An 18,102-nucleotide genomic window follows, 5' to 3' on the forward strand; every position below is an offset into this window, starting at 1 on the left:
GAACCAGGATCTGCCCAATGTCAAATGGGGTGATTCCTGCCCTGGTCTCCAGAATGTATGTATCCAGCCCAATTCTGCAGAGGAGGAAGCAGATCCGGGAGAGGAGTGTGATGGAAGTCAGTGGTGAGATTTAGATGCCTTGTGCCTGTACCCCAGCTTCCTCTCTACTTCCAGCCTGGGGCATACTGCCTGGCCCAGGGATGTACAGCCCACTCGGACACCCTCCATCTCTGCAGTTGGCTAGCTGGCTGGTTGGTTAGTTTGTCAGTACTGGGAGGTGAATTTAGGTCTTCATACTTGCCAGGCCAATGCTGTACTACTTGGGTCCCACCCCAGCCTTTTTTGCTTTATTTTTCAGAGTGGGGCTCCTGCTTTTATTTATTTATTATTTATTTATTTTTGGCTTGGGACCAGCCTTGGCCCATGATCCTCCTGTCTCTGCTTCCTGCATAGCTGGGATTACAGGTGCTTACATCTGGCTTGGTTGAGTTGGGCCCTGCAGAGGTTTTGTCTTCAACCTCCCAAGTAGCTGGGATGGTAGGAGCTACCTTACCTGAGCCTAGCCTGTGTTTTCATGGGTTTCCCCAGGACAAGCTGTGTGTGCCTCCCCTGGCAGTTCCTGGAGCTCATGCTCCTGGGGAGTGACCTTTGCCTTTTTTCCTGGTGCCCCTCTGCTCCCTTGTGGGCCCGTGGCACACACCGCACCACAGTCCTTCCTCTGCGATTCTGACTGAGTTCAATGTGGTCCAAAAAACCTCTGAAGGCACCTATCTTTGTGGCCAGTTCCAACACAGACCTGACTTGACTGGGTTTCAGGCAAAGACAAGCAGAAAAACTGGCATACAAGCCATTTCTCCGGGTGAATGCTTTCCTGGGGCCTCCTGCTGGGGCACAGAAGGCAAGGAAGCCCAGGCCGCAGGGCTTGAAGCATCTCTATTTTTAGACCAAGAAAATTCATTTTGAAGCTAGGTACCGGTGGCTCACGCCTGTAATCCAAACTACCCAGTAGGCTGAGATTTGAGGATTGCAGTTCACAGCCAGCCCAGGCAGGAAAGTCTGCAAGACTTTTATTTCCAATTAACCACCAGAAAACCAGAAGTGGTGCTGTGGCTAAAAGGTTAGGGACAGCCCCCAGGCCCTGAGGTCAAGCCCAGGACAGGCAAAATAATAATAATAATAACAATAATAATAATAATAATAACCTATATAATGAGATAAAATGCAGTTTCTCTTATGCATAACCTTCCAGTTCCAACTGCACTCTTTAGGCATTTTCTCTCTGAAACTCACATAGATGCATTATTTGCTTCTCTATAAAAGTCATCTCTATGAACATTTCCAGCAGGATCCTCTTGTGACTCTGTGTGTGTGTGTGTATGTGTGTCCATGTCTCTGACACCTCCCAGAGTTGTCAGCCTCCAGCAGGGTGCACTGGGACAGGGTTTTGGCCCTGTCCCCAGGGTATCACGGGACCCTGGGATGATGTCACAGGGTCTGCCATCTGCCCTCCCTGGCCAGAGGCTGCAGTGGGCAGGGCCAAGGGGACACCCCGTGTGCAGTGTATTTTCAAGCCAGAGCCCTGAGAGAGAGAGAGAGAGAGAGAGAGAGAGAGAGAGAGAGAGAGAGAGAGAGAGAGAGAGAGAGAGAGAGAGAGAGAGCGCTGCTGTTCTCACAAGCTTTCTTTGGCTTCTGGATGTTTCTCCCCGGATGGGTTCCTAATTCCAGAGCTAACCCAGGCTCCTCTCCAAGGCAGCCTATGTGGAGCATGATTATAACGCAAACCCAGGCAAAGCTCACCAGATACCAGGATTGGGGGGGGAGGGAACCCACGGAGAGGAAGAGGAGGCTCCTTGTCCCGAGAGGTCAGTTAGTCTAAAAATACAAACATTTTGAGAAGGTTTGGTTAAATTAATAGACGATGAGGGTTAAATGATAAAAACTGTATCTGGCACTTGTGGAGCCCTTAAAGCCTGTGAGGTATAACCATCCATTCATCCATTCATTCATTCATTCATTCCCAGCTCCAAGAAGCTGAGGAGCCCCACGTTCCACACAGTAAAGGAAGCATTCAGACCCTGTGGAAGTACACCCTGCACTACCATGAACTCTGACTCTGATGCCACCACACAGAGGGGGCTGCACACTGCTGTCCAAGAGAACATGCAGGGACAAGTGTGTGTGAGCCAGTGTGGCATTTCTTAGGTGTGTTCAGTGGACATGTGTTGTTTTCTATCCTTCCAAGCCCACACTGAGTTCAGGTCATTCATTACAGAGGAACAACTGCTGATCAGAAGTTAGAATCCCGTCGCCTCCTGTCTCCCATGCCTTTCAGGGTATGTCCTCAGACTCAAAAAATAGAAATGAAGCAATCAGATAAACTACCACCTTCCCTGCTGAACTCTCTTCCTTCCTGTCTCTCATGTTGTCCCCAGCTACTGAAATGTCCAGGCAGAAACCATCCATTTCAAGCTGTTCCCTTGGGCCTTTCAGACTCCTACCTTCCCCACTGGTCTTGGGCAAGCTTCCAGCAAGATGTAGAAAGTTCCAGGCCCTCTGTCCCATGAGGTGGCCTGCTTCAGCTCTGTGCTTGCCGTCACCCATCTGGATGAAAGGAATGAGGTGTAAGCCCCCTTCTGCCTCTGGAGTTTGCCATTATGCCTCTCTACTAGGACCTTGCAGCAATCCCCCACTGGTCCTCCTTGCTCGAAGTCACCCCCTCCATCAGGTCAGAGACAGGAAAACTCTCCTAGGAGCCTGGCTGCCTCACTGTTGCAGGTGAAACGGCCTTTCCCCCATCTCCTTACTCCGTCTCAGACTAGAACATCAGCGTCACCAACAGGCTGTTTTTCACTTATGCTTTTTCAGTGACCCTCACAGCCCCCTGTGAGGCAGGTGTGGCACTGGCCTGATACCCACAGAGGCCAAGTGACAGTCCAGTCCAACACTACCTGGCCAGCGAGTGTCCCAACTGACTTTCCACCACACCGGGTGTCCATGTGGACATGTGAGCTGGAAGGAAGGCTCCCTTGGACAGATTTGGAGGCCCTGTGTTGGAATCCACCAGCTTAGGAAGCTCAGCTGTCTGTTCAGCTTGCAAGCTGGTTTTGGTGAATCCTAGGTGCTGGGGCTACCCAGTGTACCACAGAGGGAGATTTAAAGGTGAAGCCTCTAGATGCTGAGATCTGGCCAGCCTGTTAGCTCCCCCCCCCCCCCGAAACCAAACGGGCTTCAGGCCCGTCATGCCCAGAGGAAAGTGGAAGATGGCAGTGCCTTAGTCTCCACCATGAAAGCAAGGCTGGCCATGTCCACACCCCATCTACAAAATGTCTGCAGCAGAGGAGAACTGACATCCCCACATTCGGAAGGCAGAAGCTGGAGGATCAAGAAATGCTGTTAGAGACATTTGCTGTCAGTTAGAACCAAAGGCAGAGATCAGACACACACACACACACACACACACATACACACACACACATACACACACAAACGACACACCAGGGACACTAGAAATTATACCTGCTGGAAATCAAGCAGAAATCAGGACAAAGCCTATTAATACCAGCATATCGTGAAGTGACTAAAGTAGGCTGTAGGGGAAGTGGTGTGGCTGAGGGTTGTAGGGAAGGTGACATGTGCAGAAGAAAGGGGTGCCAGGAGGTGCTGAGCAGGCAGCAGGGGGTTAGTGTGCTTTCTTCTTTCAGGTTGTTTGACTCTCAAATAATCACTATAAATCGCTCTTAGAAAGCAACACCGTCTCTCTCCCTTGCCCTGTTCTCTGTCCAACAAAATCAGTGTTTGTTCAGATTTCCTTGGCTTTGACACCACGAGAAACTGTTCTTGTCCACTGAGGGCTCTGAGTTCAGGAGACTTGTTGCACATAGACTGAAAGTGGTGGCCAGGGACATTGGTGGCCCCGGAACCAGACAGAAGCTCAGGACCCCTCACCACTGCCACCAGGAGTCTCATGTGGTAGCTCTGCTCTAACACGTCTCAGGGTGGGGATGGCAGGTTCAGGCTGAGCCCATGTCCTCACACAGAGCCAACGCCATGGGGGAAGAGGAAGACATTCTTTTTTCTTTCCCTCCATCCCTCCGTCCCTCCGTCCCTCCCTCCCTCTCTCTCTCTCTCTTTCTTTCTTTCTTTCTTTTTTTTTTTTTTTTTGCCATTCCTGGGGATTGAACTCAGGGCCTGGGCACTGTCTCTGGACCTTTCTGTGCTCAAGACTAGTGCTCTACCACTTGAACCACAGCGCCACTTTCAGCTTTTTCTGTGTATGTGTTACTGAGGAATCGAACCCAACCAAGGCTTCATGCATGCTAGGCAAGCACTCTACCACTAAGCCACATTCCCAATCCCAAGGAAGATATTCTTTAAGAGGGGATTGGTAGAACAACTAGTTCCCCTGTGGAAATGGTCATCCAAGTGGGAGAGCTTTGACAAGCACGATAGGCCTTATTGTTTGTAAAAACAAAAAATGGAAACCTTAACTTAAAACCAAAAGTAGCCAGCCGCACTGGTATACACCTATAATCTCAGCATTCGGGATTTGGAGGTAAGAGGATCATGAGTTCTCTGCCCCCCTGGGCTGTATAGCCAGACCCTGTTTCAAAGGTGAAAAGAAACACCAAGGCAGGATTGTCTTCTCCAGCCCCATGTGCCAACTTTCTCGATGGTGGACATCAGCCAGCTGACCTCAGCCGACACATCCATGTGCACACAGCGGCCCTGCTCCTCCCCAAGCAGCCCGCCCTCCCTCACGCATCCACACAGCCCTCCATTGTTCCCTTTGGATGGAGGCCCAGCGTTTTTTCACTTTCTTCTCATCAGAATAAGTTTCCTGTCTGTGTGCCCAGCTCCATGTGCACTCAGGCAGAGCTCTGCTCTCAAATCTAGGATTCTTTTCTTTTTGTCAGTCATGGGGATTGAACTCAGGGCTTGGGCGTTGTCCCTGAGCCTGTTGGCTCAAGGCTAGTGCTCTACAACTTTGAGCCAGCTTCTACTTCCTGTTTTCTGGTGGTTCATTGGAGGTAAGAGTCTCAAGACAGCCAAGCCCCCGAGCCTCACGCCTGTAATCCTAGCTACTCAGGAGGCTGGGATTTGAGGATTGTAGTTCAAAGCCAACCCAGGCAGGAAAGTCTGTGAGACTCTTATCACCCATAAACTACCCAGAAAAAGGTGGAAGTGGTGCTGTAGTTCAAGTGGTAGAAAGCTAGCCTTGAACACAGAGTCTCAAGGGCGGCGCCCAGCCCCAAGTTCAAGCCTCAAGACTGACTAAATAAAAACAAAAAGCTTTAGTGGCATTGTCCAAAAAGAAATGTACTCATTACTTAGGAAACTGTAACCCCTCTGTGCATCGACTTTAAAATAACAAATGTGTTCTTAAAATTAAACTAATTTTGAATATACCTATGGATGCTTAAAAACAAACTAGGTTTAAAAAGAAAAGAAATCGCTTCAGTGCCGGCGCTGATGGCTCACGCCTGTAATCCTAGCTCTTCAGGAAGCTGACATCTGAGGACCACAGTTCGAAGCCAGCCCAGGGCAAGCTATTATCTCCAATTAACTACCAAAACAGACAGAAGTGGAGCTGTGGTTCGCGCGGTGGAGTGCCAGAAAAGCTCAGGGACGGCGCCCCGGCCCCGCGCTCCCGCCCAGGCCCCACAGCCAAGCGCAGAAGCCGTGATCCCGCGGTCCGAGCGCGGACTGGGGAGTAACTAACCCCGGGGCAGGTGCAGAGGATCCTGGATCCGGGCTATCCGCTGAGTCACCGCGCGGCGGATCCCGGGGCGGATCCCGGGTCTCCCCGCGAGCTCCGGCCCGGTGTCTGGCGCCCCCTAGCGAGGGCTGTGCGCGCCCCGAAACGCCCGCCTGGCCCGCGCTCCAGCCCGCGCGGGGCTCCCGCTGGGGTCCGGGGCGGGACCGGGGACGGCCCGACTGAGCTGCCCCTGAGCCCCCCACTAACTCCAGCCAGGATTGGGCGATGACCCAGCAGCTGACAGCAGGGTTTGTAGCATCAAAAAGTCAGAGTTCAAACCCCGACCGCCCTGGCTGGCTGTGTGGCTCCAGATGGGTTCGTGAATGTCTCTGAGCTTCAGTTTCCTCAAGTGGAAAGCGTGTGGGTGACCCAGGAGGGAGTGTCAGCCTTCTTTCTCAAGGGGTAAGTTGTGTTAACCGAGATCCTGTGAAGCCCCTAGCTGGGACAAGAGCTCAGCTGCTGTCCCTCCCGCAGTGAGCGAGGGGAGGAAGGTGGAGGCAAGCAGAGGGGGTGCTGGGCCTCCGTCTCTCTCAGAGAAGACCCCACCCCACCCCCACACCCCGCCAGATCTGCTGGGACCCACTAAAGGCAGACTTCCTTAGGAATCCTCTGGGGAGCCCTTCCCAGGGAAGAGCTAATTGGCTTCTGTAAACCGAGACGCCACAGGAAGAAGAGCGGAAGTTGGAGATGGGGATAGGCCTAGGTAGGTGGGGGGGGGGGGGGGGGAATCGTCCCGAAGGTAACAGGGCAGGGGAGGTAGAGGATCAGAGTCCCCTGACCCCTGACTGTGGCCTGGGAAGGTGGGCAATGGAGGCACGTTCCAGAGAGCAAGCAAGGTCCCAGCAAAGCTCCAGAAGTGTCCTCTAAGGTGAACCCTGCAGCCAGGGCTCCTTGTGCATATCCATCCACCTTAGAAGACAGCCTAAGCTAGCAAGTGAGCTCCTATGCAGGTCTCACACCACAGACCTGACTCCTGAGGGCTGGAGAGCCTTTGGGACCCCAGGCTTGGCAACACAAGGAAGAAGCTGAATGTCTGGACCCTGCCACTCTCCTCCTTCCTCCAGCCCCTCTCTCTCTCACCACATCTCTCTACACCCCTCTTTCAGCATTCTTGGGGGGGGGGAGTCACAACAAAAAGTCCCATGTGCTAAACACTGGTGGCTCATGCCTATAATCCTAGCTCTCAGGAGATGGAGAATGGGGAGATTTAGAACAGGTCTAGGCCAGCCTGAGCAAAAATGTCCTCAAGACTCTGTCTCCATGGAAGGAAGCTGGAGATGGCACACATCTGTTATCCCAGAAGAAACCAACAGTAGGCAGATAGAAGCCCATGCTTATGCCCAGGAGGGGAGTGAAATCCTATCCTAAAATCGACCAGTGATAAAAGGGCTGGAGGTGTGGTTCAGTATCATACCAGCCTAGCAAACTCAGTAAAGCCCTGAATTGAAACTCCAACCCCAATACCACTCAAAAAAACCCACAAATTAAAATAGTCCCATATCATTTGTTGGCTGCCAGTGTGTGGTTCATCTTTTCACTGGAATTTTTACTGCTTTGGATTGAAACACTGGACAAACCTTGAACTTGATCTCTCAGTGAGAGATATCAGGCCCAGGCCTCCATTCCATACATGCCAAGTACCCAGAAGACTTGAGTCCACAGACTGGAAGGAGCCAGGGGTTACCAGGGAGCAGAAGGCAGGATTACTCTGTATGACAGTGGTTCTAATGGGGGGGTCGGAGGGGTATAGACAAAGAATGCTTTAGAGGACACAAAAGCTATGGTTGCCAGTGTTGTGCATGAACCAAATGCCACTGATCAGCTTAGGGTTCTTGTAGGAGAGCAGGCTCAGCAAGCCTGTCTTCCTCCCAAGGACCTAGTTTATCTACAGGATGTCAGGGACAGAATCTGGGGCCTACTGGTTCTCAGAAGGCAGTCCTTTTTCCAGGAGTCCCTAAAAATGACTCATTGTAGCTTTTGTTTTTCCTCCCTTAAAATGTCTTCCTTACCTTGTACCCCACTGTCTCCAAACCTCTGGCAGGGCAAACAGGAAGTAGGGAGTCAGAGACTGAGGACAAAGAGACAGAGTGACTGAGAACAGGAAATCAGCTTGGTGTTTGTTTTCCTCTGTCTGCTGAGATTACAGGGATGCAGAGGAGATGACAGGCCTGGTCTATACAAGGAGCCCCCTTAGGGCCTGCTTATTTACATGTTTTGTGGGAGTCTCTGGCTGAGATGCACTGTTGTGCTATTTGCTGGCTGGCTCTAGTCCTGTGCCCTGTGGGGTACCCACAGGGATCAAGCAGGCTCTGACGGGTACCCTGTGATCATTTCAGACCCTGGGGCTCCTGCAGCATCAGCCCAGGCAGGTCCCCCATGGGGCTTCTTGCTCGCACGCCATCAGTGTGTGTCACCGCTTGCTCTCCCGGAACCTCTTCTTTCTATGCCAGTTCCACCCTAAAGAATATGCCAGAACACAGGCTTCTCTCCTCCCATTCCCCTTCACTCTCCTCTTTTATCTTCTCCTTTCCATTCCCTTCTCTTCCCTTCCATTTCCCTTTTCTATGTGGAGGACCAAACTCAGGGCTTTGCCCATGCTAAGCGAATGCTCTAGCACTAAGTGCGCTGCCCCCAGCCTTGCTTGTCTTTCTTAGCATGGCCTGTAGTCATGGCTGGGAAGACCCCCTAGTCCTCTCATGAAGAATGTAGAGAAAATGCTGGGGTCTACAGGATGAGAAATGGTAGTAGAGTGAGCCTCCTGACTCTGACAGTTCTTCCTACTCACTCTACTTTTTATCTCCTAAAGGAAAATATTCGCCTTTGAGTGGAACAGTTTGTTTTTCGTACTGCCAGGCTGGTTTAATTTCTGCATCAGCCCCTGTGATTCACACAGCTTCCAGTGGGTAAACGGACTGCAGCTCTGAGGGGCAGGGCAGAGGCGAGGGGAGCTCCTTAGGAACCAGAACTGAGGGGCCCATTGCCCTGTTGTCTGCTCTGAGGGCTGAAGGTGGCAGCCTGGCTCCATATCCCAAACTCCGGGATGGAGGCACCAGGCTCAAGACCAGGAATGACCCTGGCTTCTCCAGCTCCTGAGTAGGAGTCTATGGAAACCTCTCCACACTGAGAATACAGGGAGTGGGGGCTGCGTGCACAGCTTCATGGTAGAGCGCCTGAATTCCAGCCCCAGTACCACCCAAGAAAGGAACACAGCGGAGGGCTGCAAGGCAGTCAGGTACTCAGGCTTTGGTTTGTTTGCTTTGAGATGGGGTCCCACTACATAGTCTAAACTGGCTTCAAACTCAGGATCCTCCTGGCTCAGCCTTTCAAATGTTGGAATTACAGGCATGTGCTATCATGTTTGATGAGATATTTTGGCTGAGACTTATTTATTTATAGGGCTTTTGTTTTTACTGTCAGAAACTACTAGAGAAGCCTTACAGAGGAGTCTACATGCCATGGCTCACGGGCCAAACCTTGTCTTGAGCTAAAAGTGTGTCTGTATTTTTGAATGGCTGAGAAAAACCAACACAAAAGAGGAATGATATTCCATAACTGATGAAACTCAAATTGCACTGCCCATAAATGAAGTGTTGTCAGAACACGGTCATGTTTGTTCATTTGCCATCAGACCTGCTTTCCCACCACCTCTGCAGAGACTGCAGCCACGAAGTCTGCCTCAATACCCTCTGATAAATTCTTCCTGCTGGAAATAATTTGCTGGCCTTTGACCCAAAGCTAACATGGAATTCCTCTGGGTTGAAAAATCCATGATAATAAAGACCTGTGAACTGTGAGTGTGTATGTATGCTGGTCATGGGGCTTGTACTCGGGGCCTGGGAGCTATCCCTGAGCTTTTGTGCTCAAGGCTAAAGCTCTACTGCTGGAGCTACAGCTCAAATTCTGGCTTTTTGGTGGTTAGAAATGAGAGTCTCATACTTTCTTACCTAGACTGGCTTTGAACCATAATCCTCAGATCTCAGCCTCCAGAGTAACTGGCAGAAGCCTGGGGGAGACATTCCCTTCACTTTCCAAGACCTTGAGTAGAGCCCAAAGCTGCTGTGCCTGTCCCAGTATTAGAGCCTTAACATAATAATCTTCTCCCTTGTGGGAATCCAGAGGCCACAGCAAGAAAGAGGCAGCTGCTACATGAGGTGGTACACAACTAACCCCAGTTTAAAGATCTCAAGCTCCAGGCCAGCCTGGGCTACTGGTGAGACCTCTAAAAACCAATAAAAGCCAGGTGCTGGTGGCTCATGCCTGTAATCTTAACCTACTCAGGAGGCTGAGATCTGAGGATCTCAGTTTGAATCCAGCCCAGGCAGGAAAGTCCATGAGAATCTTATCTCTAATAAATTACTCAGAAAAAAAAAAAAACTGGAAATGGTCCTATGAGCACCACTAGAACACTAGCCTTGAGCAAAAGAAGCTTAGAGTCAGCTCCAGGCCCTGAGTTTAAGGACCAAGACAGCACACACACAAAACATAAAGAGTCAAGAGCTGGGATTGAGCTGGGGATGGTAGAGCAAGGGAAGTAATCAACCTGCACAAGGCCCTGGCATCAATCTAAGGCACTGCAAACATACACAGACACACAGACACACAGACTCTCTCTCTCTCTCTCTCTCTCTCTCTCTCTCTCTCTCTCTCTCTCTCTCTCTCTCTCTCTCTCTCTCTGCCAGGAGCCAGTGGCTTGCATCTGTAATCCTAACCTCTCAGGAAACTGAGATTTGAAGATCACAGTTCAAAGCCAGCTAAGGCAGGAAATTCCATGAGAATATTATCTCCAATTAACTGCCAAAAGACCAGAAGTAGAGCTGTGGCTCAAGTGGTAGAGTGCCAGCCTTGAGCAAAACAAAGCTAAGGGACAGTACCCAGACCCTGAGTTCAAGCACCATGATATGCACATAAAACAAAATGTACATACATATATACAGGCCATGCACACTCCAGTAGTCCCGGCCACTTGGGAGACTGAGGCAGTAGGATTACTTGAGCCTGAGCAATGTAGCAAGACACCCTGTCTTTAATTAAGCAGAAAAACAAAAAGACTTGGTTTTGTTTTCAGTTGCCACTGATAGAATAATCACTCTGCAACTTTGAGCCTGGTTTTCCTGCCGAGATAACCTCCTTTGTCCTGTCTGATCCTATCCTCTCCATAAAAAACAACAACAACAACAAAAAATGACCAGTCAGTGGCATTTATTTTTCTAATCAAGGAGAAAGTGCTAAGGATAATAAGCCAGGCCTGCTGAACCTGCCTCTCCTAGCTGTTTTGAATGTGCTGTGGTAGTAGATTAGAAGTACACAGGAGGGGCTGGGAAGGTGGCTCAGTGGTAGAGCGCTTGCCTTGCATGCCTGAGGCCCTGGGTTCGATTCCTCAGCACCACATAAGCAAAAAGAAAAAAAGCCAGAAGTGGCGTTGTGGCTCAAGTGGTAGAGTACTAGTACACTTCTTTCCCTGCCAACCCTGTTCTATCCCAATGCTCCCAGAGGCCCCTGGGCTCAGCATCCCACATCCCTCACCCGCCCATCTTTTTTCCCCAGGTGAGCCTTGAACCAGGATGGCTGAACCCCGCCAGGAGTTTGACACAACGGAAGATCATGCTGGGGGCTACACCCTGCTGCATGACCAAGATGGAGACATGGAACATGGTCTGAAAGGTTAGTGGGTGACCCAGCAACTGCTTGCCTTAGCAGGGACTGGCAGGAAGGGTTCACATCCTGGTTTTTAAAAGAGTTTTCAATACCTTGTTGTGAGCAAAAGGGTACCACGTTTATTTGAATGGGCCAAGATAACTCAGAACTGGGGCGGGGGGGGGGGGAGGGGGGGAAGCAGCTGGTTATCTGAAAATCCACCTTTCCAGAGTAGAGGACCGCTTGAATGGATGGAGTGTGACAGAGACTTCCATGGCTTGTCACTCTCAGTAATACATGGGCTCTTTGTGTCAGGAGCTACACCTCCCAGCCTATAAAATAGTACTCTGATAAGCATGTGAAATGTGTGGCTTTATTCATAACATTGTAGCCCTTTAAATCAGATCTGTCTGGCCCCTGTCTAGCAAAATAGCTGAGATCTGAATTTTTTTTTTTTAATCAGTCGTGGGCTTGAACTCTGGGCCTGGGTGCTGTCCCTCAGCTCTTCAGCTCAAGGCGAACATTCTACCACTTGAGCCACAGCTCCACTTCCGGTTTTCTGGTGGTTAATTGGAGATAAGAGTCTCACAGCTTTTCCTGCCCTGGCTGACTTTGAACCAAGATCCTCAGATCTCAGCCTCCTGAGTAGCTAGCATTATTAGGTGTGAGCCACCAGTGTCTGGAAGTTAAACTCTAGTTTTGTTTTTTTTTTACTGTATCCCCATTAATAAATCATACCTGCATATGCAAAAGCTAGAATACAATCTCCTGGCCATGGTGCATGACCTCTCCTTTGACCCCACAATGCCTCACCATGTAACCACGTGTTTACCATCCACGGACACCCAGAGTCCTGGCTGTAGCTCTTGGAGCTAGCCCCTCATTCCCTGCAGCCACACTTAGGGCCCTGGTGAGAAGAACACCCTATCCCCACCCCAGAACCATTGTCAGGGAGATAAAATGGCAAGGATTTACATTTTTCTTTTTGTTGTTGTGGTTTGCTTTTATTATTGTATTTCTTTGTTTTTATTGTCTATCCTCAAAAAAAGTGATTACCCCTCCTGTTATGAAACTAGAGAAGCAATAGAAACTGGAATTTCTTAGCTGGACATGGTGGCTCAAACCTGTAATCCTAGACACTCAGGAGGCAGACATTATAGTTTGAAACCATCCTGGGCACAAGAGGTTCACAAGATCCCATCTTAATTAAGATTGGGCAAGGCAGTGTGCATCTGTTATCCCCAGCCTGGGAAAAGCACAATGGCTGGATGCAATGATCCACAGAAACACAGGGAACCAGAAGTAGGAAGATAGCAGCCCGAGTAGAACAGGGTCCATTTCTCTTGTAATGCTAAAAATAATGAAATGCTTTGCAGTCAGGGTGTGGGGTAGTTAGTGAAGCCCTAGAGCTCTGGGCTGAGAAGAGACTCCACTGCAGTGTCCATCCAAGGAGAGTACTTGGAGGAGGGCTGGGACGAGGTGGGCAGCAGGGGGCGCTATCTCACAGGCTGGCTTCTGCCTGTGTAAAGAGTCGGGGAGGGAGATACTGGGGAATTAGTTTTTTGTTGTTCTGGTTTTTTGTGGGATTTTTGGTTGTTTTGTTTTGTTTTGTTTTTGTTTTTGTCGGTCATGGGGCTTGAACTCTGAGCCTGGGCACTGTCCCTTAGCTCTTCAGCTCAAGGCAAGCACCCTATCACTGGAACCACAGTGCCACTTCCAGTTTTCTGGTAGTTAATTGGAGATGAGTCTCACGGACTTTCCTAGCTGGGTTGGCTTTGAACCATGATCCTCAGATCTCAGCCTCCTGAGTAGCTGGGATTCCAGGCATGAGCCATCAGTGCCCTGCTGATGCTGGAGAATTAGAAAGGCTGGTCACAGTGACACAGTTGAGGTGGAGGCTAGCTCACAGATGAGGGCTGGGGACACACTACAGTCAAACTTCCCAATGTGGAACCAGTCACCACCAAGTGCTATGAGAAATGTATAATAAGTTCAGTTCTAGCCATGAGCACTGGTGGCTCATGCCTGTAATCCTAGCTACTCAGGAGGATCACTTCAAAGCCAGCCCAGGCAGGAAAGCCTGTGAGACTCTTATTTCCAATTATCCACCAGAACACCAGAAGTGGCACTGTAGATCAAAGTGTTAGAGTACTAGCCTTGAGCTAAAGAGTTCAGGGACATCTCCCAGGCCCTGAATTTAAGCTCCACAAACAAACAAACAAATTCAATTCTGAAAAAATCTCTTGGATAACACCCAAGTTAGAATCATAATATACAGAACTCACAGTGAAAGATTCATATCCTGAACCAGGGTGTATGCACGTGTAACCACATGTTTCTACATGTAACCACACAAAAAAGCATGGTTTAACTATTAAAAATGTATATTATAGGATTGAAGGCATGCCAGCAAGCTCAAAAAACTTCAGTACAGGGGCTGGGAAGGTAGCTCAGTGGTAGAATGTTTGCCTCACATGCATGAGGCCCTGGGTTTGATTCCTCAACACCACATAAGCAGAAAAAGCTGGAAGTGACGCTGTGGCTCAAGTGGTAGAGCACTAGCCTTGAACTGAAGAGCTGAGGGACAGCGCCCAGACCCAGAGTTCAGGCCCCACAACCGACAAAAATCCTACAACAACAAACTTCAGTACAGCCAAAAAAAATAAAAAGGTATACTATGTTGCCAAAAAAAAAAGTCCATACCATAATAATGTCAGATGTTAATAACTGAGTGTACTGAGTAAGAGGAAAACCCTACAATTTTCACAATTTTTCTATATATCTAACTGTCCTAAAATTACAAGTTCATTTAAATTAAAGTGGGAATGGGGGAGTGGTTTTTACTCATATTATTTGTCTAAAGAGATATTATATTCAATTTGTAAGTAGAACAAGCTTACCAGGTTTCTCTGATTCAGGGTCACCTAAAGCTTATTTGCTCAAACTACCCAATTTTTTGTTTTTGGTCCATCATAGAACTCTTTTTATTCAAGATTGGTGCTCTACCACTTTGAACCACATTTCCACTTCTAGTTTTTTAGTGGTTCATTGGAGATGAGAGTCTTATGGACTTTCCTAACCAGGCTGGCTTTGAGCTATGATCCTCAGATCTCAGCCTCCTGAGTAGCTAAGATTACAGGCATGAGCCACCAGCATCCAGCTTAAAACTATCTTTCACATGAAATATGAGACATTCTATGCTAGCACCACACACCACCACCACCATCATCACCACCACCACCACCAACAACAACAACAAAACAGCAACACTGAGTTTGCTAAACCTTTTGGAAATGTCTCTGAAATGAAAGCCTGTGATGATAACTTGCTTACCCAAAGATTGTACTTTCCACAAAAACCAGTGATGCCTAAGAGATTTCCATACTTTCCATCAAGTTGATTCCTGGTACTGAGCAGTGTAGAATGATCTATTTTTATGTGAGAAGTGACAGGTTTCACGTGGCAGAAGGTATCACTGTACTAACAACAGTTTAGATAAGTGACAAAAGACTGTTTTGAATAATGACAAGAAATGGCAGATGTGTGAAATAGCAGAACAAAGAGTGTCTAAGCAGATGCTCAAAACTGGAGTAGGACTGAATACAGACAGAGAGCTGCAAAGTGGTTTAAAAAAAAATCACGTTAGCTTGTAAAACCATGCACCCTCGGGATTAAAAGGGGGTGATAGCTTGATTTGCCTTCCAGACACTCAGAAGGGGCATCTCCCTCCTTCCTCCCCTCCAAAAGCAATGCAGATGGTGAGCAGGGTGGGAAAGGAGCTCCATCACACCTTGTGCCCTGTCCCCTACAGTCCAAGCTGGTTAGTACCAAGACCCAAAGGTTGTCTTCCTGGTGAGGCATCACCATATGTCCAAATCTTCTTGAAGCATATTGTGGGTTTTCACATGCTCCAGGACCAAGGAGCAGGATATTCCCAAAGCTTGTGTAGCACTGGGCAGTCCTTTGGCACAATGGGTGCCTGAGGTCCATGTCTTAGAGGCTGCATTTTGACCAAGGCGGTGGGGTGCATGATTGTGTTGTGGACTTGAACTCCATTTGTCTTTGTTACTGTGTTCTGCCTGTGCATAGAGTCACCACCACCCTGCTCCCCCATTCTGACTCTGAGATTGCTCCAACCTTAGAATCTCCCTCTTGCTTTTTAAAGGGCAATATCTATCTCTTGAATGCACCAGGCACACCTGCAACCTAACAAGTGCCCAACCATACTCCGCTATCCAGCTATGAGTGACACCACCATTCATAGGGTCATGATGGTCATCATGGCCAGCCGTTATAACCTTCCATGGCTCCCCAGGGACCTCATCCTCCAATTCACCTGACCCACACATCCCTACATCAAACCTTGGTTTAAACACAGCGGTCCTGTGGCCTTTGCACCCTCCTCCCTTCATTCTGTCTCATCCACTGAGGGCAGGAGGCCATTCCTTAGAAAAATGACTGGCAGGCCTGATCTGGTCCTTTGCCTGCTTGTGTCCAGTCAGCAGGCTGAGAATGTTTTCTTTTTTCATATGGAAAAAGCAAAACTATCTTTATCAAGCAGTTTCCACCTTCAAGGTATCTTAGGGATCTCATAGATCAGAAGGGGCCTGGGACCTAAGGCAGCAGAAATTCAAGCTCAACCTAGACTACATAGGTACGACCCTGGACAGGAAGGAAGGAAGGAAAGAAGGAAGGAAGGAAGGAAGGAAGGAAGGAAGGAAGGAAGAAAGAAAGAAAGAAAGAAAGAAAGAAAGAAAGAAAGAAAGAAAGAAAGAAAGGGAGGGAGGGAGGAAAGGAGGGAGGGAGGGATAGGGAGGAAAGGAAAAAAAGAAAGAAGCAAAGAAGGGAAGGAAATAAGATGGTTCAAAGGGAGCACCCAAATATCATCTCCCAAAACTTCCCCGGGAGGCTGAGTGTTGTGGCCTCTTGACTAGACACAGCTCAAGTCTTATCAGGATGATTTCCAAGGAGGAAGAGCTAGATGGAAGGGCTTGGTGATGTCATGGAGTGGGGGCGGGGAATCCCTCAGCAGCCTGTGTCACAGAGGAGGTATCTGTAATGTGTCTGATGGGTACAAATCTCATGTGGCTGTGACTACAAATGGTGCAGGACTTTCCTTCCTATGATCAGAGCCCATATGTTCATCTGATGTCATGCTAGGAGCCCCAGGAATTCCTATGAGATATCTACATAAACATTAGCAACAGCATTTTAAAAAAAAAAACAACAACAACTCACGTTCCTGTTAGTGCGCAGTGCTCCCTCTCCCTGAGCCCTTCAGTCAAGGTAGCATGGTAAGGACTGACGGTAATCACCACATCTTGATGGCTTCTCACATGCCAGGCCTGGCATGTAGTACTTTAAATATGCTTTAAGCAGTTTCATAATCACGAAAGCCTTCTTTCTGGGTATGCAGGACCAGGCTCAGGAGAAGACAAGTAAACATAGGTGACTAAGAGGTCTTAGAAAAGGACTCCAAAATCTGATGGGAGCTTTTCATGTTTCATTTCATTCATCCATCCATCCCCCTAAGGAACACACACAAAACACCTGTGTCCTGGGACTCTAGGGGACACAGTTACATGGGGGAGATGGAGGGCTGGATCCCTTTACGGTTTCATCATGAGGCAATGGGGTCCACTGTGAAGGGGCTGCAGCTCAAAAGACACTGCTCCCAAGTTCCTCCCAAGGGCACAGTGGGGCTGGGAAGAGGCAGCCATTCTGAGGGCTCATTGTGTATGTTCCAGAGTCTCCCCTGCAGACTCCTGCCGATGACGGATCTGAGGAACCGGGCTCTGAGACCTCTGATGCTAAGAGCACTCCGACGGCTGAAGGTGGGGCCTCCCTCCCACCGACCGCACCCTCCCTGTGACCCGCCTGCGCCTAGCCACGCTCTGAGCCTCCCATCCTGGCTGGGCATTAGGCCGGTGGCCTCCCTGCTGGCTGGCCACACTCCCTGCTCCCTCTCCCACTGGCTGAGAGCTGTGCCGTGCAGTGCTTTGCAGGATGCTGCTGCTTCTCTGCCTTGCTCACCAGTGGTCTCGCGTGTGCTTCTGATGCCACCATGCTTTGAGAGACTGAACTGTGTGCCACAGCTCCCCAGAACCTCCATCCTTCCTCAGCCCCCTCAGGACTTCCGCTTCGCTTTTCTCTCAGGACCCTGGGTCACCATTTGGCTGAAGTACAGGGCAGAGCATCTCCTCAGCTACGCCTTGGGATTGATGTTGGTTTCATGTCCTTCCTTTCCTGGTCCCTGGACAGGGCTTGGGCCTCTGGACTTGGGCTGTGGGGTGTGTTCAAGCTCTTCTAGCTTGTCCCCTCCAGATATCTGGAGTCCAAATTTTTATAAAATCCCTTACCTGTTTCCTGAAACACTTCTTACTCCTGGTTTTTCACCGCCTTCTCTTGTTTTCCCATCTGTGTTAATGGAAACTACTATATTTGAGTCCAGGCAACAGAAAACCCAACTCATGATGGCAAAAGTGTGAAGAGTTTTGTTCATCTCACTTAATAAGATGTCTAGACTTGGGCAGCAGCTCCCTGGCATTGCTATTGCACTCTGTCTTCATCTTCTGCTATCCTTAATGGATGGGTCATTGCCTCTTGATTGCAAGATGGCTGCTGCAACCCTAAGCATCATGTCTGAGCAAGAACAAGTGCAAAGTATAATCCAGGCACGGATGGCTCATGCCTGTAATCTTAGCTCCTCAGGA

The 18,102-nt window shown here is 49.2% G+C and overlaps 1 protein-coding gene across 15 annotated transcripts in view; it reads left to right on the forward strand.

The window, feature by feature from the left end:
- The window catches only part of Mapt (microtubule associated protein tau), a 102,173-nt gene that overhangs the window by 37,767 nt on the left and 46,304 nt on the right, over window positions 1-18,102 (forward strand). For 9 of the 15 annotated variants that reach the window (XM_070027668.1, XM_070027666.1, XM_070027669.1 and 6 more), the window contains exons 2-3: window positions 11,300-11,416; window positions 17,137-17,223. In XM_070027668.1, coding sequence (XP_069883769.1) covers window positions 11,317-11,416; window positions 17,137-17,223 — 187 coding nt within the window. In that variant the 5' untranslated portion in view covers window positions 11,300-11,316. Of the gene's footprint in view, window positions 1-5,963; window positions 6,158-11,299; window positions 11,417-17,136; window positions 17,224-18,102 lie in introns of those variants that run through there. The other 6 variants (XM_070027671.1, XM_070027676.1, XM_070027673.1 and 3 more) reach the window with 2 other exon arrangements.

This window comes from Dipodomys merriami, unplaced genomic scaffold (genome assembly GCF_024711535.1).
Source record: "Dipodomys merriami isolate MVZ:Mamm:240054 unplaced genomic scaffold, mDipMer1.0.p SCAF_19, whole genome shotgun sequence".
Lineage (NCBI taxonomy): Eukaryota > Metazoa > Chordata > Mammalia > Rodentia > Heteromyidae > Dipodomys > Dipodomys merriami.